This window comes from Chlamydotis macqueenii, chromosome 17, assembly GCF_036417535.1.
Source record: "Chlamydotis macqueenii isolate bChlMac1 chromosome 17, bChlMac1.mat, whole genome shotgun sequence".
Classification (NCBI taxonomy): domain Eukaryota; kingdom Metazoa; phylum Chordata; class Aves; order Otidiformes; family Otididae; genus Chlamydotis; species Chlamydotis macqueenii.
This window is the reverse complement of record NC_141572.1, coordinates 12,961,985-12,986,693: the sequence shown is the minus strand read 5'-3', so window position 1 is coordinate 12,986,693 and position 24,709 is coordinate 12,961,985. Positions and strand designations below refer to the sequence as shown.

Here is a 24,709-nt window from a genome sequence, read left to right as displayed (position 1 = left end):
TTGAACCGGCGAGCACATGGAGAGGGTTTGGGAGATGCCAAACTACCCCCCCGCACCCCCCTTCTCTCTCCCACCCCTCACCCCCAGACTTTTCGCTTCCTCACCTCAAACTTTCCGGGGGGCTCCGGTGTCACCGCGCCCATGAGAGCTGTGAGCACGGGGGGGGGGGGGCGCGGAATTTGCCGAAAACTTCCAGGAAATGCAGGGGAAAAAAAAAAAAAAAAAGCCCGCCCTTGAGGCAGCAAAGAGCGAGGGATTTTTTTTTTTTTTTTGAGGTGGGGGTGGCACGACGCCGACGAGAAGAGGGTGGGGGTAGGAGGAGGAGGGTGGGCAGGGCAGATCTAAACCATGCCATTTATTCCGAGTCTTATCAAAAATCCGCCTCGCCAATCTGGTTCTCTTCAGCCTGCAGAATGCGACAGGGAGGCTGTTTACCCTGCGCTGACCTATTCAACTTTACCCTCCAAATAATACATTAAAAAAAAAAAAAAAAAGAAGGGAGCGAAGGAAGATGCAGATAAACCCACGGCCCCGCTCCTCGCTGACGGTTTGATTATTTGAGCATGGCAAAAAAAAAAAAAAAAAAAAAAAAGAAGGAAAAAAGAAAATCCCTACGGGGGGCTGCAGGCCTCGGCTGTGGGGCAGCCAGGCCGAGTAGCGCTGCGAGGGGTGAGGAAGAGGATGGCCAAGGGCAGGGGAAGGGTCCTGGATGCCTTTAGAAGCGGGGACAAGGGCCACAACCCCACGCACAGACCCCGTGGTCCACCCTCCCTGTCTTTCAGCCCCACTCCTCCGAGTTTCATGATTTTTTTTTTTTTTTTCCCATTAAGCGAAACCATTTTTGGGGGAAATTCCCCTCCCCGCCCCCCCAAAGGCCTCTGTGAGCACCAGCAAATATAAAGCCGGGTTTAAATCCACACCTCTGGGCTGCCTTTGAGGGCGGGGGGGGGGGGGGCTGGGGGTGGTGCGAGGTTAGCGGAGCCAGCGATTTATTTAAAGGGGAGGGGAGGGGGGGAATATTCCCAGGCGCTGAATTTTCTCTTTGGTTGGGAGAGATGGATGGAGGAAGGAGGGAGGGAGCGGGGAAGAAGGAGGTAAGGGACAGGGGGAGGGTTGCTGGGGAGTTTGGCAATTGTCTTTGTGCCTTGTTCTTGTTTGCCGGCCAGAAAAATAGGCTGGAAAAGGAGATTTTTTTTTTTTTTTTTGAGGGGGGGAGGGAGGAGGGGGCGGGGGAGAGGGAGTCTTTCCGCAGCGGGATCCCAACTGGTTGGGCAGTGGGGTCCCGGCACCCGGCGAACGGAGCTGGACCAGCCCGCCTCTCCCCCCTTGCTGCGCTCCGCGCCCGGCTCCGCGCACCCGGGGCGGCCGCGCTGCGAACCTGCCCGGAGCAGCGGGGCTGCCCGCCCGCAACTTTTTTTTCCCTCCTTTTTTCTTTTTTTCTTTTTTTTTTTTTTAATTTCTCCAAGGGGGCTGCTGGTTTTTTCCCCCCCTCTCTTTCGTGATCTCCCTCTTTTTAAATTACTGTTATTATTTTTTATTATTATTTTTATGCAGGGAGTAGAAAGAGTGGGGTGGGGAAAACTGCATCTTCCAGATCAGGCTGAGAAAGGGGTGGGGGCGGGGGCTTTATCTTGGTTTCAGGATCCTTTCTAGTGCGTCTGACAACCTGGAAGTGTTTGGAGAGAGCAGGAGAGAGAGAGAGAGAGAGAAGCAGGCTTGCATTGGATAGATTTTTTTCTTCCAGGCTGGGTTTTCGCATGCTGAGCGGCAAATAAATAAATAAAAGGAAATATGCACACGAGGAGCCTGATCCCATTGTAATTTCCATTGCAAAGGGGGAAAATACACACATACATTGTATATATGGAGATGCATTGATTGCGTGGATTTCGGCGAGCAAGGTAACGGCTCTTCCATCGCCCTGCGTGTCCGTCGGTGTCTGAAATCCGCGTGGGTGCGACCGAGGGAGAGCGCAAGGGGCTGGCTGGGGACGAACGGGCTTTGCCGAGGAGCTGCGAGGCCTCGGGGGGCCGTGGGGTGCCGGGGAAGCGGCGGGGGGTGCTCCCCGGCGGTCCGTGGGGCTGGGGAGCCGCTGGAACAAACGTCGAGGGCGGGTTATATTTTTTTCTTCCCCCCCCCCTTTTTTTTTTTTTTAATAATCCCCTCGCAAACCCACTATTTAGCAAGGCAAGATGCATTTTTCCTACAGCCGCGGCGGCCTGGTTCTGTCAAGCTCCATTTCTTCTCAGAAGCTCTTTAAAGGGGAAAAAAAAAAAAAAAATAGAAGCCACGGATGGCCAATTGCTCTTAGTTTTCGGGTTATTTTTTTTTGCCGTCATCCCCCCAGCTTTTTTTTTAATTATTATTTTTATATCTGCTTAATTATGTCTCGACGCGGAGAGCATCGGGGAGGCTCGGCGGAGCCGGGCTGCCATGGCTAGGTCCCTCTTTGTTTTAATAAACAGGCTTTATTTATTCCCCCCCCCCCCCTCCTTCATCCTCCTCCCTAACTTTGTCATCTCAGGAGGAATAATAGCTCCAAGCTGGAGGGAAATCGATTAAAAAAAAAAAAATAAAGAATAACCAGCACTTCCCAAGCTACAGCAAGGAGAAAAAAAAAAAAAAAAAAGGAGGAGGGGAAGAGAAAAGCCTTAAATGGTCCCTGGAGCTGCGGCTCTGCCCCCCCGGGCTGCACCCGGCCCCGCGGCGGTGGCCCCCGGCCCTGCTCTCCTCCGCGTACTTTTTCAGCGCTCGTAGCGGTTTTTGCTTCGCCCCTCAACCACGGCGTGGGAAAAGGGAGTTTGAGGAGGGGGGGCAAGGAGGGACGGGGGCCCCGGCCGTTTCTGTGCGTGATCTTCAGCTCCAGCGCTGAGGATGCGGAGCCCCCTCGCTTTTTGTCCTTTTAAATTCTATCTGTGTCTGCGTACGCGTTACCCACCGCGAGCAGGGGAGATTATTTTCTCCCCCCTTCTTTCCGCTCCCGATTTTCCTCTGCATTTAAAGGAGAATTGTCTTTTTTTCCTTTTCCTTTTTTTTTTTTTTTAATCATTTCTAAAACTACTTTTAAAGATTGCTTCAAGGAGAAGGAGGACACATTTCAAAACATTCTCGTGTACTTAAAACCAATATTGCCTCCATATGGTTGGCCTTTCAAAAATGAATCCCTTCTTTGAAAAGTGCAAGAGATATATTTTTTTAAAGCTATTAAAACTCTAAATTCTTTAAGAACAAAAAAAACCCCTAACAGATAATTCTACAGCTTTTATTTTTTTTTTTTCTGCTTTGAAACTTTTGCCATTCCTGATAGAGCCTTTAGAGCTACGTCAAAATATCGCTTCTCAAACTCACTGGTGGCTCGCATCAGATGTAACCCGTGTATTTTTTAAGCTCGTTTTCTCTCCTGGTGCAGTTTTACTCTGAATGTTACCGTTTAGCTCACCGCAGCCCCAATTCCACCCCCCGTCCACCAGCCCGGGTGCACTTTACCTTGCACACTGCCTCGACCGATTGATTTATTTGCATTTTTATATTTTAATGAACTTGTCCATCCTTTGCTTTACTTGCAAGTGTCTGGGGTGGGTGGAGTAAAGGCTTGCTGTTTTTTGGGTGGGGTTTTTTTTTTTTTTTTTTTTGCGTAGGGGTGCGAGCAGTTGAATTTTCTTTGAAAGCGAGGTTGTATAAAGGGCCTCGCGTGTCGGTGGCATATGCCTGGTCGAGATCTGAGTGAGGTGAAAGCTCCGGGGGAGAAAAGTGGGGGCTTTCCGCCCCCTCGGCCGCGGCAAGTCCAGGGGGCTGGAGATGTTCAGGGCTCGGGGGGGGGCTCTGCACCCCCAACCTCGGACCCCCGACCTCCAGAGTCACTCGTGTGACGAACTGGCCGGTCCATGGCCCCCCTGTGCCTTGCTTCCCCACGTCCTGCCAGACAGACCTAAAAATCCGCTGTTTACCTTTTCCAAAAGATGCATTTAATAATACCGCCTCCCCCTTCCCCTCCCTCCTACCCCCTCCGCCCCCCCCTCCCCAAATCCTATCATCCCTTGCGGGCTGCGATAATAAATAAAAGTCTTTATTTCTCCCTCTCCCAAAGTTAAAGGGCCTTGTTCCCTCCCCGGGCAGCTGGAAGTGAGTTGTGGGCAGCCCTGCCTGGCGCTCCGGCTTGCTCCCCGTTGCGTGTGTGTCTGTATATGTATATACATATATATATATATATATTTTATTAAATGTCAGCATTGACTTATGCGTCTCTTATCTCTGCTCTCTCCCCGATGTGTGCCTGCAGTGGGGGACTCGGCGAAGGAAGCTCGTAACATGGCGGATAGCGAGGAAGGCTTTGGGCTCCCGACCACGCCGGCCGATTCGGAGGCCAAGGAGCTGCAGGCCGAAGCCAAGCAGGACCCTCAGCTAGGGGCCACCAGCAAGCCCCCCACCTCGCCCCAAGCAGCCTTCACCCAGCAGGTAAGGACCGACGTTCCTCTTCCTCTCTTTATTTTTTCCCTTTTCTTTGCATTTTTCCCCCCAGATAGCAGCTCAGCTGGGGTGGCCACCGCTACGCTGGGCAGCGAGGCGTGGGTTTAGGCCCCACGGGAGTGAAAAGTCTCACCTGATTGTCTGAGCTGTGGGCCACACTCGGCTTCTGCGCAATTTAGGGTGGGCTTCACGAGCTAAGGGTGCAGGGAAGGGCACCCATGGGTATTGGGGTGCGTAGAGGGACATACTCGGAGAGGCACCCGCTCTTGCGGCTGCAGACCCACACCCACAGGCGTTCACGTGTGGGGGCACAAATGCACGTGTGAACACACGCAAGGGCAGCTGCTTGTGCGTGTAGGTATTTGCTACACGCAAAATTTGTGAATTTTTGTGTAAGATATAAACATATGTGTACGTGTGCACCCATGCTGCAGCCGGGCGTAGGCAGCTCTGCCCACGCCATGTACCCTGAGGGCAGGACGGGGGTGTCATGTGCCGGGGGCCAGGCACACCCTGGGGTGCCCCCTTCGTACTCTCCAGCAGCCCTCGCCCCCCAGCTGCCTCATGTGGCCGGGATATGGGTGGGCTCCCACGAGGGACAAACTGGCTGGAGGCGAGGCGAGCCTGAGGGTGGGGGGAAGGTGGGAAAAGAGGGGCTTTTCCATCGGGATTGACTCGCCGTCAGCGGCTGTGGAGCCCCTCGGGGAAGCACCCCCCATCCTTGGATGCCACCCACGGGGGTAGCGATACCGGGCTTGTCCTGCCTGCCAGGGGCCACCGTGGAAGCGTTTGGCTGGTGCTTCGCCTCCATTTTTTTCAGCGGGGGGAGTATGTGCTTTTTTTTTTTTTTTTTTGGAGGGGTGTTTGCTTTGCCCCCCACCCCACCGTGCGTGGACTGTCCCCGCTGTGGCATCTGCTCCCCAGGAGCACCGAGGCCCGCAGGGTCCAGCCCCCCCCATCCACACCCACGACCCAGCATCACCAGGCTCCGGCCTGAAATCCCATTTTCACCGGTTTTGCAGAGAGAGGAGCGGCCGGGTTTTCCCGGGAATGATCCCCGAGCTCCCGCTTTTCCCAGTGGGATCAGGTTGCCCCCCAGCTCGGGGTTCCCCCCACCCCACAGCTGACGGTTTGTGCCTTTCCCCCCCTCCTCGCAGGGCATGGAGGGGATCAAAGTGTTTTTGCACGAACGGGAGCTGTGGCTGAAATTTCACGAAGTGGGGACGGAGATGATCATAACAAAGGCCGGGAGGTAAGAGGGCTCCGGGCACGTCTCGCGTGTTTGTGTCGTCGTCCCCCTACTCGCGTGTGCGTGTGTCATGGTCCCGGGAGCGCTGCGGGGAGAGCCCCCCTGCGAGGATACAGTCGGGGGGATGGGGGGGGGGGAAGTGTTTCTTCTGGCTTCTTTCTTGACCAGAACTGTTGGGTCGTTAATCCCAATTTCATGCTTTTGGAAGCTTTCCAGGCGAAGGCGAGTTGGCCAAAAGCTCGCTGGGCGATTATGTTATTATTATTATTATTATTATTATTATTATTATTATTATTATTAATTTAAGGAGCAACTCGGCCCTTCTGCCATTTTGCAACGCCTTACGCTATTTACAGAGGTTTCTTATTTATTACGCGCGCCGAGGCGCATACATGCCGCACGCCCACGCCGTTTAAGAGTATACACGGCCTTGAGCTACTGGTTTTCATACTGGTGGGGAAGCTGGTTTGGTGTCCGCAAATAAATAGCAACGCGGGGCTGACTGCATCTGGATACGCATCCCTACACGCGTGTGTGTGTCTGCGTGGGTGTGTAGAAAAATATACAGGCTCACAAATCCATCTTTATTGGGGCCGCGTGTAATCGAGTCCATGAGCAGCTTAAGAAACCGGATCCGTGGATACTTATACGTGTGCGCCTGTGTTTTTGAGGCGATTTAACATTATCTTTAATATTGATATTAATATGTTGGAAGACTGCTAAAATGAAGGGTCCCTGAGGCAGCGAGACCCAGTAAAGTGCTTTTTCCAGTCGCACCGGCAAAGTGGGGGCAGCCCGAGAGAGGCTGTGTTCGTCGTGATTTTAAATTAAAATCCTGGGAGGAAGGGAAAAAGAGAAAAAGAAAACAAAACAATCCTCCACGCGTAGAAACAGTTGTAGCTTTAGATTGGAAGGGCACAATAAACAACACGGAGTAAAACTTTCATTTTGCTCTGACGTATTTGTTGCAATCTCCCAAAATTTGCCTGAAGAGGGGGGAAAATATATATATGGAGCCGGTTGTATGAAGTTTTAGAGAGTAGATGTGTCTCACGGCCCGCCTTCCCCTCGAACCTCGCTTCTGTTGGGGAAAAAAAAATAGATTTTAAAGAAAGGTCTTGTGGAGAAGGGGGGGATGCTCGGGGCCGAGGTCCTGCCGACACCCGGTGCCGGGACACTGGGCTAGAGGGGAGCAGAACCCGAGTTCGCAGAAAAAAAAAAAGAAAGAAAGAAAGAAAGAAAAACACCAATGCAGCAGCGCACGGAGGGAGACATAAACCACCTTGCAGAAATTTCAAACAAATACCGCGGTGGACAGAAATCTCATCTGGAGAGCAATAACATGGACATTTACAGAGCGGGGGCTCGAGGGGAGATGCGGGATAAGTTTCCTTATTTCTCCAATTCCCCATGTTTATTGTGGGAGAAGGTCGGTTCTTGCTGCTCAGGTGTTTTCCGTGGAGTTACAGATCAATCTTCAGGTGGAATTCGGTTTATTCTCCCTTAAAACTTTAAAGTTAAACCCCCGCTTTCTTCGTTGGTAGCTTTTTTCCTCCCTCTCCTCCACCTTTTTATAATTGAATTAAAAAAGAAGGAAAAAAAAACCAAACCCAAACAACAACAAGCAGTCGGGATGCCCTGTCGCGGAGATAAGAGCCCGAGCCTCGGAGAAGAGCGCAGTATTTTTAGAGATGTGAGGTTTTTGTTTATGCGTATTTTTAGTCCAGGGCTAGGTTTTCATCTGCTTTATTTTTAAATATTTGGAAAGCTCAAACTAAAATAACACCGGCGGTTTAAGTCCCTGCCTTGCAGTCATGGAAAATATTGCGAGAAGCCCCTTGTTCCTCCGCTGTGTAGCCGAGCCTTTCCAAGTTTTTGTCAGGTGCGCTCGCTGGTGGCTGGGGCTGCGCGCACATTTGGTGTCACACCTGAGGATGTGGGGCTGGATTTTTTTTTTTTTTTAACACATATCTGCACGTAGAACCGTTGACACACACGGGGGTGGCTGAAATATACTTATTTTAAATATATATATTTATAGACATATATATATTTTATAGAAAGATATACATTTTCACTTTTCTTTTTTTTTTTTTTTTTTGGCAAATCTCCCCTCCTGTTCCGGCGGTTTATGTATAAAGGGAAGTAACTTGCTTCCAAAAGTTCTCACGACCAGATTTGTTCGAAGGAGGGAGAGCCGAACTGCTGGCGAAATAAACAGTTAAGAAAAAGAATTAGAAGGAGCAGGCGGACGAGTAGGTGAATAAATAAACCCGCCAGCCTCCTGATTACTGTTTTGTCTCTACAAATGGCCCGTTTCGTCTCAGCTGGCACCCAAACTTCTCCCACACCCCAGGGTGCGGGTGCGCCCATCCTCTGCACGAGCCTTTAGGGAGGGGCCAGCTGAGAGTGTGGCTTTGCCTTTTTTTTGAATGTGTCCCCCCCAAAAACACACATGAAACCACTGTGGAAAACTTTATTTTCTTCGCTTTTATACTTTATTTTTTTTTTTTTTATAATTTAATAGGCGTATGTTCCCCAGTTACAAAGTGAAGGTCACTGGACTGAATCCAAAAACCAAGTACATTCTGTTGATGGATATCGTACCAGCCGATGACCACAGATACAAATTCGCGGATAATAAATGGTACGGGGGCGTGGGGGACTGGGGGGGGCTCTGCGTGAGGCTGGCCAAACTGGGCAGACACCCTGGAACCAGCCGCTCATCCTTTTTTCTTTTCTTTTTTCTTTTCTTCCCCCCCCCCCGGGAAGGAGAGATGTAGGGCTGCAGGGGCTTCACCCGATTCTCCCGGGATGCTCCTTGGGAGACAAAAAGCACTAAAAAAAAAAAAAAAAAAAAAAAAGAGAGAGAGAAAGAAAAATCTGTCACAATTAGCTAACGATGACTGTAATCTTGTTTGACCACGGGATTATTGGCTATTGTGGCGCCAATAATTTCATTATTTTAAGGGAATATCTCCGGGCAGGAAAAAACTTTAAGGATGGGTACAGGGTCCTGGCTTGGGTGCTGGTAACTGGGGGCAGGATGGGGTTAAACGGGGAGAGAGCGAGTCCTCTCCGGCGGGAAAGGTGCCTAACTAATTCCCCGAGCAGTGATTGGAAATGCCTTTTTTTTTTCTCCAAAAACATGGCGTGAACGGCCAGTACCTCGCTGCCTCCTGCCCACGGGGTTACCTGAGTGGGAAGGATCCCACGGGAGAGGGTGGAAGGGGTGCAGGAGCCCACGGGAGGGTCCCCCCGCCCGGAGCTCATTGCCTGTCTCCCCACGCAGGTCCGTGACGGGGAAAGCAGAGCCCGCCATGCCCGGGCGCCTGTACGTGCACCCCGACTCCCCGGCCACCGGTGCCCACTGGATGAGGCAACTGGTTTCCTTCCAGAAACTCAAACTCACCAACAACCACCTCGACCCCTTCGGACATGTGAGTACCGGGGCTGGGAGGTGTGCACCGCGCCGGCGGAGGGCCCCCCACGCGTGTTCACGGCCCTCACCCACGCATGTCCTCCCCCCACCACCAAAATCACGGCAGTGTCACCCAAACCCGGTGTGTTGGATGAACGGACCCCTCCCCAAAAACGGAACCATCGACCTTAAAAACGGGCTATTTCGCAGCACCGCGTGGGAATTGGTCACAGACCCCCGGGGCCCGGAGTTCTCGAGTGGGCTAAACGTGCCCGGCTCTGAGTATCCGGCTACCTGGTTTTAACCAGGAGCGCTAAAATCTGCTCGTTGCTTCCGTGGATTTGGCTAACAGGTAAAATCAACCAGGCGTAATTATTCGAGGGAATCAGACCTAAAACCATGTGGATTCCTCGATCCAAAAAAAAAAAAAAAAAGGGCCAATAATTAAAGACGGTAAAAAAAAAAAAATTGAAATCCCACTGGAGCTTCTTGGTTATAAAAAGGTCTTTGCAAGACCCGTGGGGCAGTGAAAGTTTGTGTGAATTCCGCAGCCAGGAACAGCCCTCCTTCGAAGGTCTCCACAGATGCGAGTTCCTCCGAGCAAATATATGTGTATATATATATGTGTGTGCATGTACGAATAATATATATATCTATAAAAATATATATATAATTACTTCAGCGGGTATGCGAATCCAGATCCCGCCATCCCTTTCCAAGAGCGTATTTTTCTCCAGTCTCATTTCAACACTTCAGTTTCATTTTTTTTTCCCCAAGTTCTTTTTTTTTTTTTTTTTTTTTTCCTTTTCTTCGCTTTTTAATGATAAATCTCATACTATTAAATCCTCGCCCGTGCGGTCGCTAAAATGAGGTGGGGGCTGCAGGGCAGAGCGGCCAGGTGAGCATCTTTTTACAAGCGCTCCTTTCCCCTTCCAGTTGGGGAGTTGATTTTTTTTTTTCCCCAAATAATTTTAATTTTATTTTAATTTTGCCTTGAGCTGGGGGCAAAGCGCTTTGCAAGGGCGGCTTCCCGCAGTCAGGACCTTTCCACTCCACCCCGGGCTGGTCTTGGGGAGCAGTCCCAGGGATGGGGTGGGGTGGGGGGGTGTGGACACAAAGGCATCTGTGGGGAAAAAGACCCCCGCCCCGACCAAGCACAAGGGACAATCGGGGGACTTCAGAGGAGGAGCTGCAGCGGGAGTCTCTCAATTAGAGTCGCTGTAATGAAATTAAAAGCCATTAGATCGTTCACCGTTGATGTCTGGGACTTTCCTGGATGTCACAGCGATTTCCCTAAGCCCCCGGGACGGGGGAGGCGGCGGCGGGGCGCGCTGCTCTCGCTGTCGCCGGGGCCCGAGCGTGTCCTGTCCCCCTCCCACCCCCCCACTCAGGATTAACCCGTGGTCGCCCACCGCCCGCTTTTTTAACTCAAACGTCGCCCCCATCTCCCCTCTCATCCTCTGCGGGGGGGGGGGGGGGGGGGCACACACTGAATCCCTCCAGTTCCCCACTTCTTGCCCTCCCCGGGCCACAGTGGGCTTCTTGCTCGAGTGGGGGTTTTAGTTGGAGAGATATGTGTCGTCCCCCCCCACCACAGCACCCTAAATCAGCCCTTCTGGGGGGGTCTTGAAGAGGATGAAGGTTTTGGGGAAGGGGGTGCGGGGACCTGCGGGCCCCTCTCCTCCTCCTCTCTCCTCCCGTGGGGTGGGTGTAGGGGGGGATGTGCGGCGTTGTGCCCCCTACATTCCCACGGGATTTCTTCTCCCCTCTCCCAGATCATCCTGAACTCCATGCACAAGTACCAGCCCCGGCTCCACATCGTGAAAGCGGACGAGAACAACGGCTTCGGCTCCAAGAACACCGCCTTCTGCACCCATGTCTTCCCCGAGACCGCCTTCATCGCCGTCACCTCCTACCAGAACCACAAGGTGAGGGGCCGGCCCTCCCCGCACCCCGAACCCCCAGCTCCCTCTTCCCCTTCTCCCGCCTGCTTCTTCCCCTTCTCCCACCTTCTTCTTCCCTCCCTCCCACCTTCTTCTTCCCTCCCACCTTCTTCCCTCCTTCTTCTTCTTTTTCCTCCTTTCTCTTTCTTCTCCCCCCCCCGCTTCTTGCCTCTTTCCCCCCTCCTTTTTGTTTTATCCCATTCTTTTCCCTTTTTGCCTTTCCCCCCTGATTTCCCCTTCTTTCCCCTTTCTTTCTCCTTCCCCTTCTTTCCCCTTTCTTTCTCCTTCCCCTTCTTTCCCCTTTCTTTCCCCTTCCCCTTTCTTTCCCCTTCCCCTTTCTTTCCCCTTCCCCTTTCTTTCCCCTTCCCCTTTCTTTCCCCTTCCCCTTTCTTTCCCCTTCCCCTTTCTTTCCCCTTCCCCTTTCTTTTTCCCCCCCTTTCTTTTTCCCCCCCCTTTCTTTTTCCCCCCCCTTTCTTTTCCCCCCCCTTTCTTTCCCCCCCCTTTCTTTTTCCCCCCCTTTCTTTCCCCCCCCTTTCTTTTTCCCCCCCTTTCTTTTCCCCCCCCTTTCTTTTCCCCCCCCTTTCTTTTCCCCCCCCTTTCTTTTCCCCCCCCTTTCTTTTCCCCCCCCCTTTCTTTTCCCCCCCCCTTTCTTTTCCCCCCCCCTTTCTTTTTCCCCCCCCTTTCTTTCCCCCCCCTTTCTTCCCTCCCCCCTTTCTTTCCCCCCCTTTCTTTTTCCCCCCCCTTTCTTTTTCCCCCCCTTTCTTTTTCCCCCCCCTTTCTTTTCCCCCCCCCTTTCTTTTTCCCCCCCCTTTCTTTTTCCCCCCCTTTCTTTTCCCCCCCCTTTCTTTTTCCCCCCCCTTTCTTTCCCCCCCCCTTTCTTTCCCCCCCCCTTTCTTCCCCCCCCCTTTCTTTTTCCCCCCCCTTTCTTTTTCCCCCCCCTTTCTTTCCCCCCCCCTTTCTTCCCCCCCCCCTTTCTTCCCCCCCCCTTTCTTTCCCCCCCCCTTTCTTCCCTCCCCCCTTTCTTCCCCCCCCCCTTTCTTTCCCCCCCCCCTTTCTTTCCCCCCCCCCCCTTTCTTTTCCCCCCCCTTTCTTTCCTCTCCCCACACACCCATCCCATCCCCTCTGTTATTCCTGGCGACGCAGACAAAGCGTCTAAAGTCTTAGGGTGAGTGAGGGGGAATGAGCTCAACAGGATGGTTTGCTCAGAGAGGAGACGACCAACCGAGGAAGTCGGTTTTATCTCCTTTCCCCCCGCATGGGTCAAAGCCTCGTAATCTGGAGAAGGGAGCCCGGTGCTCCCCTCGGCGGCCGGGGCGCCGATAACCCGGGCTGGCCGCGCTCCGGCCCTTTGTTTGGGGGGCCCGCTCCTCGGGGGGCCCTGGGGGAGGTCGGCAGGGGGCTGCGGGGTTGGCAGCGAGGAGGCCCTGGAAGGAAAGGGAGGCTCTGTGCCTGAAATCAGCTCCCCGCCTGCCCAAGCAAAACAAAGCAGAAAAAAAAAAGAAAAAAATCACATGTATATATATGTCTCAAATAAGGTTTTCTTGGGGTGTTGCTGCTGCCACCCTCCTCTGCCTGCCCACCCAGGGGGACCTGGCTGAGGGGCTGCTGCCCCCTCGCCTTCCCCTGCTCGGCTTTTGGTCTTCCTCACCCCGTGAGGAAGGAGGGGGAGGAAGGCTCAGGGCTGGCGTAGTTCTCAGCAGATATATTTAGCGATGCCTTTCACTGACTGCCCACAGAACCCCAGAGCCCCTCTTTAGGGGCAGAGCCCCAAGAAAAGGCAATTTTCCTTCAGAAAAAAGCAAATTCCTCCCCAAATCACATAGAAAGCCATTACTACAAGCTTTTACTGGTACTTACCGCCAGGTAGGATGGTTCTTTTGCGCTTGACAGAGTGAAATCAGGCACTTCTTTTTTTTTTTTTTAAATGGAGAAAGGTCATTTAACACCCAGGATAAATCCGGGATGCTTTCCTGGAGATGTAAGCAGGAAGCTCCTAAACCCGCGTGCAACGATTGTGTTTCCTTCGTCCATCAGTTGGCAAGGGAGACGCAGAGAGCAGAGGTAGGCTGGAGAAGAAAGAGTGCTTCCCCGTAACTAGGGAGAAAAGAAAACACTTCCCTGCCCTTTAAAATAGGAGTTGTTGGCATGACCAGGATAAGCAAACCGAATCCAAATTGAGCCCTCGCCAAATTACGCCTTAAATTATAACCCCACTGTGGATGCTATAAAATCGAGTTTAACTTCTGCTTGATGGATTCAGAGAAAGAATATAATATTAATAGAGCTGGGAGTTAATAAAACAGGACACGCTGCTCACTTTAAAGGCATTTCCCTGTGAGAAAACAGACCTGAATTTAACTGCTTTCCTTTGAAGAAAAATAGGACTGGTTTATAGAAAAAGAAATTATCATGCAAATAAAACAAAAGCAAAGCAGAAACATGTTAGTACAGTAGTTTGGGAAAACTGCCATATCAGGAGGAGCAGGAATATTTGATTGTAAATCAACAACATCTGGTTGATAAGAAATGACATCTGCGTATCCGTCTGTCAAAACACGCGCCCTGACGAATGCGTGAATCCCTACAGACACACACGCGCTCGCGTCCCAGCAGACACATGCACCCGCACGCATATTTTACACACCACTACATATTTTACACACCCCCCTACACTTTTTACACACACTGACATCCCCCCCTCCACCCCACCCCGCCACACACACTCCTCCTCTCCGTTCGCGGAATATTTGGGGGAACAAATAAAGAGCGGCTGTAGCCCCAAGATAAAGACCTAATTGAGCAAGATTCAGCCGTAAAAATAAACCAGGGAATGATCTCCCCTAAATGGCATCTCCCTCCGGGGATGGGAATACAATTTGTAGCTTGCCCCAGTGCGGATGGAGGATAATCTGGGGTGGGGGTGGCGCGCAGCTGATGCTCTGCGGAAGGGGTAAGGGCCTTTGGCTGAGTCAGGCAGCAAGTGGGGTCTATTCCGTGGGCAGAAACGCAAATGCGGCTTTCACAGCCGAGGCGTTGCTCGGCAAGAGGTGTTTTCATGCCGCAACGCAGACCGCGCTTCCCGCTGCCGTAAGCAATCGCAGTCCCACTGGGCTGTGTCTGCCTGCATCAAGCTCCCCAAAAAGGGTCTGCTTGTCCCTCCCCGCATCTCTTTGTCAGTGCATGACCCGTTTTTCCCCATTTACAGCCGTCTCTCTCCCACTTCCACCCATCACCTGTAGCGCATCCTTCATGCAAACTTTCCTATCGGCACAATCAGGCACCTTTTGTACACACTGACATATTTCACACGTAGTTTTTATATACCCATGTGTCTGACACACACACACCCCCCCCCAAATTTATACATGTAAGCATTTTAGGTTTCAAGAGCTATGCTATAGGTGAATTATATAACAATATTTATTGTATGGCTTGCCCATAAATGCGTTTGAGTCTATGGTTAGGCAGCTTATAGAAATACCTGCCTGATTTCAAATCCATCAATTCATTTCAATAGCACAGCTGCAATCCCAATATAGGCCTGCTGCTTATTTCCCCTGATATTTTAGGCAGCCTGCAAAGATATTTAAGCACACTGGGATCTCCCGTTCCTCAGCCCTGTTCCCTAAAAGGAGGCTTAGGCTACGAAGAAAGTTTTGGTAAAGTTTTCAGTGCACTTGTCAGCAGCTCAGTCGACCACCTCCCCCCTCTCTTCAACCCTGAAAAAAATACCCCAGAAATATTGAGGTGTTAAAATAGGTCACACGCACATTTCATTTCCTCCCCATTTACACAATGGGTGCTTGCAATCAGGTTGATTCCCCAATATTAACTTCCCCCTGCAGTTAAGTACCATTTTGCTGTAGCTTAAATCATTGTGTTACTAGCTCATATTTATTAGGTACTAGCTCTCTGCTTAGGACCAGGAAATGAACCCTAATAGACAGAAATAATTACGGTTCTGCCCTCGCAAGGGTTCTTTCAAAAGCGAGAATTCACAACAATTATTCTCATTAATTTTTACAACCTACTTTCCCCATTAGCTAGCCTTGGGCTTTATATTGTTTTTTTTCCCCCTCAGGATATCCGGTTTTATGCTGATTTTTTTTTTTTTTCTAAGTTATTTAACATTCTTGGTAGCCCAGATTCTTTTAAGGAAAACTTTAGCCCCAGCTGGGATGCTATAGGCATCCTGAAAGGCTACGTGTGACATAGCAACGCAGAGAGACAGTGAAGGGGCTAATCTGATGTGCTCCCGGATAGCCAGCGGGCATAGAGATGCATGCTGCATGGGCTTTCTAAATACATAGGTTCATCCCACCCCCAGAGAGACCCCTGTACTAAAAAAGGGCTGTAAGGTTGGCCAAGTCAACTGGTGCTCCTCCCTGACTAGTTTTGGAGAGTGGGCTGTGCGGCTCCCCGGCGAGCGTGCGGCCTTTTGCGGCTCTGTTGAGGTGTTTTGTGGGGTCGTAGGAGGCGTAGCTGCTGCCGGAGGAGGGCAGGTCTGTGTTTTACCTGGAGAGCTCAATTCTCCTGGGCTTTGGTTGCAGGTAGCCACCTTCATCGCTTGCCCCTCATCCCAACACTGTGCAAGGTCTATCTCTTCTCATCCTCCATTCTCGTTCAGTTCAGCCACCAGCCTCCTCAATGAGCCCATCCGTCTCACACCAGTACCTCCCACCAGTCACTGGCTCTCACTCCCTCCCGTTTTCTTCACCGGCTTCTGGATTCGGCATCTTCTCCCTCTTGCCAGCAGCTCCCCCTTCCCCTGGCCTTCACCTCCAACTCCGAGTCCCATCTCCTTTGTTTGGCCCAGCCAGACGTACGTAGTTTCAGCAGGCACCTTGTTTTTATCTGTTTCTTTCCTTCTCCCTGCTTTGGTTTGGCCTCAACCTCCACATCACTAAATGGGGTGACCCAAATTAGGTGATTTTTTTTCCCCACTCAGGTTTTTAAGTTTTAAGTGGAGCAGATTTTCCCAAGAAAATCACTCAGAAAGTAAGGACCCCCCCCCCCCCCTTGCAGAGTGTGAAGTTCCTTTTCCAAAATGCCCAGCCTTCAGGACAGTTTCAGAAAAGCCTCCAGAAGAGCCCAGGAGGGCCAGGGTGTTGTGTTTTCCCTTAGCTGATGTGCTCAAAAAATGTGAGAGCAGTTGATGTTAAAATAAGTAAATAAAGAGGAACTCAGGGCAGACACCTGGGGTGGAATATTTCAAACCTTACAAAGCTTTGTAAAGTTAGAAGCAATTGAGAAAAAAATTGTTATGGCTAGCGCTTGACAAAAAGTAATACTAAGTGGTAGTTTTGACCCTGACCACAACAATATTCATGAGCTTGCAGACACATATCCATACATGGCTGCCCAAAAAAAAAAAAAAGGAAAGCCTCTTTCCTCAACTTAACTAGATGCAAAGCTAAATTTTACCGTGCCGGAGCCAAAGATGCCGTTGGAAATGTCTCAGCAGAAGTGCTTTGTGGTCAGTTAGCCCAGAGAAAGGCGCGCAGAGGAGCGGCGCTGAGATTTCATTGGGAACTGTCGCTTCCCGTTAGAGTGAAGATGAACCCATAGGTCAGACAAGCCCTGAGAAGTGTATGTGTGGAAGGCTTCACCCTGGAAAGCTCTCATCTCAGAAGGGTCTGCAGCAGCTTTAGAAATCAGGGGTTAGAAGCGAACCTTACCCCCAGTTCCTTTTGGTAACAAATACATGAACAAAACCTTACAGTTTAATTGAATCTGTGCTGTATAACTTAGCCCTGGGCATTCTGTCATAATGACCTTGCAGGACGTGGTGGTTTTTTAAATTTTTCATGATGTAATTGTCATTTGACTTTCTGACAGCTTTTTCTTCCCCTCCCCAATTAGTTACAGTCAATTAAACAGAGTTTTGCTATGGCAAAGTTGATCCAGAAGAAAGTTATTTCCACCCATTCGTTTGCTTTTCCACCTCTGAAATAGTTTGTAAGTCAGACAAAAACTGGCCAAACAAAATATCTTCCACAGGCTGTTTTCTAAAGCAAGGATTCACCAACTTTTTCTCTGTTTTCTATTTAGTTGTGTATGGTTTTGTTAAATCTGGCTTGGAGTCCCTTGGCTTCGTGCTAGGGTTGATGCCGTGAGTTATCACCTAGGAGAACTTTGCTCTGAAAGCTCCTGCTGAAATTCATCTGAAGGACACCAAAGAGCTGAGACCTAATTTAAAACCTGCTGTAGTCCCTGGTTTCCTGATGCCTTCCATCTAGTAGATCTTTGATTTTAAGGGGCTGAAGTGAGCTGTGCTTCACATGGGGCTTTCTGCCACCAACATGTACGTTAATACCGTTGCTTGTAAGACTCTCCCTGATGACGGTTAGAGGATTTCTCTACTCATAAAGCAAGATATTTGCAAGATTGAGGGCCCATGCGATGTTGTGTCTGACATTTTGTGGGTGATTAAAGGCTTGATTCATCAAATAGAGCATTCAACTGAGGTCCTTAAACTAAGGGCTAGCATGCTGACGGCTCCTTTTCTGGTGAATGGAGAGTGTTGGGGACCTCTGAAGGCAATGCTACCCACTTCAGAGCCCCAGTGCCCTCTGGAAGTCCCCATCTCCCTCCATTGATTCCAGCAGGAAGGCCGGGAGACGAGGTTCTCGGTGCAGGCACCTTGGTTAAAATGCCTTCGGTTAGGTTGGGATGAATCCGGCCCTTTGTACGTTTGTGCGCCGGTGCCAATGCTGTAAATCCTCGCTCAGTGAAGGACTTCACTTATGCAAGCAAATATTGCCATTGGGTTCGGCAAGAGAGGACAACTCGTACATTCAGTGTGCTTCAGAATGCAAATTGCGTAGAAACATAAAAAAATTGAATAATCCCTATTATTCATTATAGAAATGCCACCACCTCTCCGGTGGAAACCGATAGGCAATTTCTTTGCAAAATACACAACTGGCTGTCTAGTTATTCAGGGCTTTTAACTATAAAATGTGTGCCGGTTTTACTGCTAGAGAACAGCTCAAATGGCAAATTGGACCAAGTAGATTGTTCACCCCTCTCTCTGAAATTTGAAATGCGCGACAGAAAAAAAGCAATGCCCTATTTATGTACTAAATTAGGTCCTGTTTTAATGAGAACGATCATAGGGATAAACGTAGGGGTGATGGGGTTTTGGGGTGAGATTTGGGGCTGAATTGGGCAAAAATGGCAAATAAATACATGGCCTTTGGAAAAAAAAATGCCATAAGATGAGAAAATAGCACAATAATCTGATTGTGCAGACACCTGGTGGGGTTTGCTGTTGACACTAGCCGAGCCAGTTTTTTCTTTTTCAATTTTGGCAAAGAGGTGGGTCCAGTATTGTGCGCTTGACTTCTTGAGCATCAACCTGTCTCTGTTCTACCACCATCAATCCCAAGCTCCTTCCTTCCTGTTGGCTGCCTTTCAATAGGAAGGAAGGACCATGTGTCCAGAAAGCGTGGGAAGCACGTGAAGTTCCTCCAACAGCAAACACTGGGTTGTCTCTCTTCCTGGGCCAGTACAAGTGGTGCTCCTGGCTGAGGACTCGGACTGCCAGGCAACAATGGAGAAAGAGGAGAAGGGGAATTGTTGCCTAATATTAAAAATAAGCTGAAGGGTGGTAGGGGACTTTGCTTTGCTGTGCCAGCTCTGGAGGGGCAGCTGGTGTGTGGTTGGCACTCAACTGGGGCCAGTCACACCTGATCCAGACTCAGCCCTGCTCTGCAAAGACACCAAAGCGTCCACACCAGGTTTAGTGACTTTGTACAAGATTGGCAGGGCGTTGGAGGGTGTCGCTGGTCGGCAGTTAGTACTTGCTTAAATGGCAACCCCTGGCTTGAGGGAGGCTGCTCACCTAAGTCCTCAGGTTGCTTTGGGTAAGGGTGTGTTCTGTACGGCAGAAGCTTTAAACGTTTAACTGAGATGTTGTAGTAGGACCAAAGTTTGGAGTCTGGGAGGGGTTCATCCCAGCAAACTTTAAATGCTGAAGGTAGCCACCCAGGCAAGCAAACCAGTCCTTCTTAGTTCTTTACAGAATTAATGGGGTGGCAAATATTCTTCCAGGGCACAATGGTTGGAGGGGGAGTTGCCCTCCCAGTACTTTTGGCCATTGGTCCACACAGTGCTTGCAGGTGTGGGGCTGGCTGGGGAGGGGTATCTGATGCAGGGCACCTGAAGTACATTCAGCTGATCTGAAACAGAGAAAGGGTGAGCGTTGCCAGTCTGAGTGAGAGGGTCCAGGGTCTGAGTGGTGAGGTTTTTGTTGTATGTTGGTGAGAAAACACCTGTTTGTGTCAGTGGGATTTGTTCAGGCAACACGACCTTCATCCCTGGTCCTTTGGTAAGTACAGCCTTTTCAGTCCAAACAGCAAAAATAAAGTGAGTAACTCTAAGAAAGCAGCTTTTCGCCAGAGAGAAATCTGTGTGTGTGTGCAGTCCCACGTGTTAGTCATGGGACAAGCCTGAGAGAAGTGAGAGGTTGTTGACAGGAGATATTTTTCCAGTGGAGGGATCTAGAGGAAGGCCCATGTGGAGTGGTCAATGCTTGAGCTGAGGGATGACTTGAGTTCCCAAAAGCTGTGTTTTCCTCCACATCCCCATTGGCTTGGGTTTAATAAACAATATCCACTCTCTCCCAGCCCATGCCTTGGACTTGCAATGAACTCGTTGTGTTTCCTCCCTTTCAGATCACCCAGTTAAAGATTGAGAACAACCCCTTTGCAAAAGGTTTCCGCGGCAGTGACGACATGGAGCTCCACAGGATGTCCAGGATGCAGAGGTAACATCTGCCTCTGTTGTGGGCACCCGCTCGGGCTTTGCTTTGCATGTCTCATGTGGTTTGAGCTAAGCCAGGACGCAGTGGCTGTCCCTTCTCTGGTGTCTGCTTGCGCACTTTGTGTCAAGCTGTTGAAATACCGTCGGGACGTGGGGCCAAAATCCAGGACTTCCCACTCCAAGGTGAACTGACAGGTTACAGAGGCAGGATCTCACTTGTGGGTTGTTCTCTTGGTCGCAGGGACCTTGTATTTCTTTCTGACATGTCCCCATCCACAAAAACCTCCAGCTTTGTGCTACACAGGAGTCTCTGTGGCTGCACGTGAGCTTAACCTGTTTAAAGCAACAAGAGACGGGCTCTGAGAAGGTCTCATCATCGGGCTACTGCAGAAGAGCTAAAGCTCTCGGCATTGTTCTGGGAGCAGGTTTGCTAAGGAGGTTTCAGATGCCTTGGGAGATCTTGGTGTGGAGACCCACGTTGTACTAGTTTCTGGCTTTCAGGTGGTATTTGGCAGGAGAGGAATGTTTGCTTGGTCAGTTCTGAACGCGCAGAGCAGGAGCGTAGGCACGGTGGTTTCAGGTTGAAGAAGGAAGGTATTAGAAAATGTTGGCAGTTCCAGGGCCAGGTGGCTGAAGAAGTCTTTTAGAATCTCAGATTTGGATGTAAATACTTAAGCTGAAAATCAAGCCTAAATCCTGTTTAAAGTCCTTTTTTAAATGTCAGGTCCTGCCGGTAATTAACTCCGTGCCTTTCACTTCACTTGGAACTTCATCGGTGTGTCAAGTTGCTTCCTGGTGCAAATATTTTGCGGGAACGGTGCCATGCCCATGATTATACCTAAGGCAGACGTAGGTGCTCCATACGGCATTTTCCATCCAGGAGGGCAGGAGTAACTCGGATCCCTTATTCCCTGGGACCAGCGGAGCTGGCTCTTGGTGGAAGGCCGTAAGGACTCGCGTTGTGACTTTTCTGCTGGGAGGGCTTTCTCCACCGCCCGGGAGCTGGCTGGAGGTGGTTACCACAGGCTGGAGCACAGATGCAGAAGTTTCTTCTGGTTGCCACAGTTGGTGACCTGAGCATGGCTCTCTGTAGCCAAGCCTATTGCGCTGGTAGGCAGTAAATAATGCCTGCAGACGCTTGCACCCATAACCCTACTGAAACGGGCAAAGGCACTCCTGTGTACAAACATTTTCAGGCTCAGACCCAGAAAAGCCAATAAATGTATATATATTTATATATGTGTATAACACTCTTCTCAATCTAAATCATCTCTGTGGTCTTCTGAATGTGCCCTGTGTTGCCTGCCTGCCCTTTCCAACGACGGCACAGACCCTGGCACAGTACGTCAATATTTATTTATTTATGGGTGCACTACCACTTGAAATAGCTTTCCCTCCCTCTCCCTCCTGTGCCAGCCTCTGCTGGAACTTGAGTAACGATGTCCCACGCATATTTTTTTTTTTTTGCTGCTAAACTACCCTTTCATTACGGTCAATGGAAAGAGTTGAAGGTTGACATTCATCGTGGGGTTTTTTGGAGCGGGAGGGAGGAGGTAGAACAGCGCGGACTATGAGAAGGGCTTCGTACCATATGAAGAGCGTGGCACGCAGCCATGCTGAGCTTGTGCTAAAAATTGCTTGGCATTTTTATGCGGGCCTGCGGTCGTCGTTGACGATACAGTGAACAGAAACACTTGGAATATGGAAATACACCCACTCCGCTCTGGTGGGGTTGAAAGGGTTAAAATCCACAGCATTGGCTTTACAGGAAAACTTCTGATGCTCACTTCCTTAATAACTTATCCTCTGTACCGATAGCATAGAAATGACTGTGTACCTTTACAAAGATGTCATTTCTTTTTTTTTTTTTTTTTAAGGGAGAGCAGGATAAGATTATTATAATAAAATAAAGACCTATTCAAGGTTGAAAATATTAGACAAAAATGCACCTACCTTTGTGGTTTTTTATATATATCTGAATATATACAGAATCATACTTATAAATATATGAAAAAATATATAAAACATCTATATAAAAATAAATTGCATGTATAATATAAAGAACTATTCAGGATTGAGTATGTTAGAGAAGTATGATCTACCTTTGTGCGTTTATATAGGTTTAACATATAAATATATTAAAATATAATTAAATACATTTATATATTCAAATATATTTTTATATATGTGTGCGTGGGGGTATGTAGTGAAGTTGTTTCCAAGATGGACCCTCTCCCCAGCTGGCATGTATAAGTAAGTCTGTCTTGGCTTCAGGGGAGTGATGTCTATTTATGCCCTTGGAGAATATGGTAGGACGTATTTTCAGTGGTATTCCTTCATTACAGAAAAAAAAGTAGCTGGAAAACCCACACTTTCTAAAACTAGTGTACAGCGTTTTGTACTGGAAACTGGTGACCTGACGTTCATCAGGTCACTGATCATCTCGTTAAGGGGTATAGCCATGGACGGAATTAATTCTTCCTGCTCAGGAAAGCCTCTGTACCTCTATGTTTATTTAAATTTCAGATGTTTCTTAGTTCCCTGTGTAGGGATATTGCAGAGGGGCATCTTCAAGCTGAGAGCAGCCCTGGGAGAAGCAAACCCCAGCAAACGAGGCTGAGAAGCAGTGCTGACCCAGCTGGCTGCGTGAGCTGCCTCATGGCACCTTGTTTTTGGGGAAAGCCCTGGTGATGAACGTGCTTCCACCCTCAGGTCCTGATGTCCTGTGTGGGGCTTGGATCAGATTGGAGTAGGCGTGTGGTGGTTGAAGACACCATTTAGAAGCAGCATTCCCAGGCTGGGCTCACTTGCAGAGTCTGAATGGTTTGCTTAGAGTAGATGCTTGCCTTTTAAATAGCTAAAATTTAATGAGATGGAGTCCATCTGATAGAAAGAGTTGCCATCTGGCCAGCTCTGGGGGCCTCCTTGTACCTTTGGCTGCGAAAGGATGGGAGGGACACCAGTTTGCTGAGTCCAAAATTATTTTACTCGCCTTGGAGCAGGTCTTGTAGTGGAGTGAAGCAGAAGTAGGTCTAGGTGCCGGTGGAGACTTGGCCTGATGATTCATTTGTTGAATACCCACCCTTGGCAAACGGTAGGGACTGAGAGGAAGGAAGGTGAAGTGAGGAAGAAAGACAAATTCCAGCGCCAAGGGTGAGCTCAGAGTGAGGTCTCGGGTGCCTCGTGGAGGAATCTTTCTCCATACCTGCAAGCTCTGGCCAGGCGAGAGCAACGCGTTGGCCTGAGTGGCCTCGAGGGACGGGAGCTCTGTAGGGTGGACGGGGGTGTCTTTGTGAGTCCTTCCCTCTCCACCGCTTTCTCTTTCACTAGGCCTCCCTGTTAGTTCTTCTCCTTCTGTTTCCCGGAAGAAAAGTTACTAAGTCTGTCCAGGTAGAAAACTCCATTCACTAGTGATATGAAGCCTTCCAGCAGCAGACAGTTTAATTAAAAAAGAATAGCCATGAGCTCCAGAGATCCAAACTTGAGTGAACACAGACTTCTGGTACACGTCCATTTTCCCTCCACTGCCTTTCTTTCCTGAGATGCACAGAACCCCTTCAGCAGTTTCTTTGACAGGATGAATGCTCCGGGAGAACAGGTTTCTTAAAGTTTTCAAGTTTCTGAGCACGAGATCAAGTGTTTGGATTTTTTTTTTTTTTTTTTTTTTTTTCAAAAGGAAAACACTAGCGGATAATGTGTAGAGGGATGTGAGTTATACTGCATCTGTGGTCATGTAGCAATTGCAAAAGAAAAATCAGATAAAATTATGCAGTTGTGATGCTGGGAATTTTAGGCAAAATAATCCTTTTGGATCTCGTGCCCCTCTTGTACTGTAAAAATTCCCTTTGTCTCTGCTTGGAACGTCTGCCTGTGCCAAGGGGAATTTGGTGTGGAGAGCAAGAGCGGAATTCCGCAGAGGACGAAGCTTGTGGAGAGAGATGATGAGGTCTGCGTTGTGGATGCCAGTGTAGGACTTTCCACCTAGAATTTCCCACGCATGAGAGTCAATGGAGCTGTACTAATGCACCATAGCTATCCGGTGATTTGGGGGGTTGCATGCAAGTAGTAGGTTTTTTTTTTTTTAAATCTGTGACTGCCAAAAGTCAGCAGGGGAGAAGTGTTTGTGGGTCTGGGGCTAGAGGACTGCAAAAGAGCAGTTCTGTTAAAACCTTTAACCAATTTTTGCTGATCATCTGCAACTCCCATTGTCTTCAGCGGTTATTATGGGTGCTGAAGAGCTTCTGGAAGTCTCAGGCCCTAGTTACTGCTCGTTCAAATTAAGGCAATTTAGTTCTCAGAGCTTCTTATTGGGAAAGCTTTTGAGAGGAAAGATGATGACATGAAAGGGTGGCTCTTAGCTCCCTTGATGGGTACCCTGGGCCCTTTCAAATTGAGACAAAGATCCAGAACGATTCCCTTGACAAAGAGGAGCGGCAGCGCAGTTCGATGTTATGTATGTTTTCTCCGTCAAAGATCACGAGCCACAGTTTGCTGCCTTTGGCATTAATCCACTGTAATCTTCCTGGCTCCAGAGGAATTATTCCAAAGATTTCCTGGTGTAACCGAGAACAGAAACTGGGCCAGACACAAAGGACTTAAATTCAGTACCACGATTCAGGGCTGGCATGATGGAGAAGACGATGCATTTTGGGGTGCCAGTAGAATAGGTGGATGACCCTCATGATAGGCTCATGTAAGTAGGTCTCTCTCCACTGCAAACGACCTCACTCTTCTTGCCTCTTCTCATTGCATCTTTACATCCATTTTTGTTCCCCATCTTCTGTCACTGAAACCTCTCAAGAGCCATGTGCTCTCTGAAACATTTTCAGTGTGACACTTAGAGTTACATCTGTTGGAGAGATG

General features: G+C 49.5%; 1 protein-coding gene across 1 annotated transcript in view; it reads left to right on the top strand.

The window, feature by feature from the left end:
• Window positions 1-1,652: 1,652 nt before the first annotated feature.
• Window positions 1,653-24,709, top strand: part of TBX5 (T-box transcription factor 5) — a 38,580-nt gene continuing 15,523 nt past the window's right edge. Inside the window, exons 1-7 of the mRNA XM_086761778.1 lie at window positions 1,653-1,901; window positions 4,280-4,455; window positions 5,625-5,719; window positions 8,244-8,363; window positions 9,009-9,156; window positions 10,913-11,065; window positions 19,759-19,850. Of these exons, the coding sequence (XP_086617904.1) occupies window positions 4,309-4,455; window positions 5,625-5,719; window positions 8,244-8,363; window positions 9,009-9,156; window positions 10,913-11,065; window positions 19,759-19,850 (755 nt within the window). The 5' untranslated portion in view covers window positions 1,653-1,901; window positions 4,280-4,308. The remainder of the gene's footprint in view (window positions 1,902-4,279; window positions 4,456-5,624; window positions 5,720-8,243; window positions 8,364-9,008; window positions 9,157-10,912; window positions 11,066-19,758; window positions 19,851-24,709) is intronic.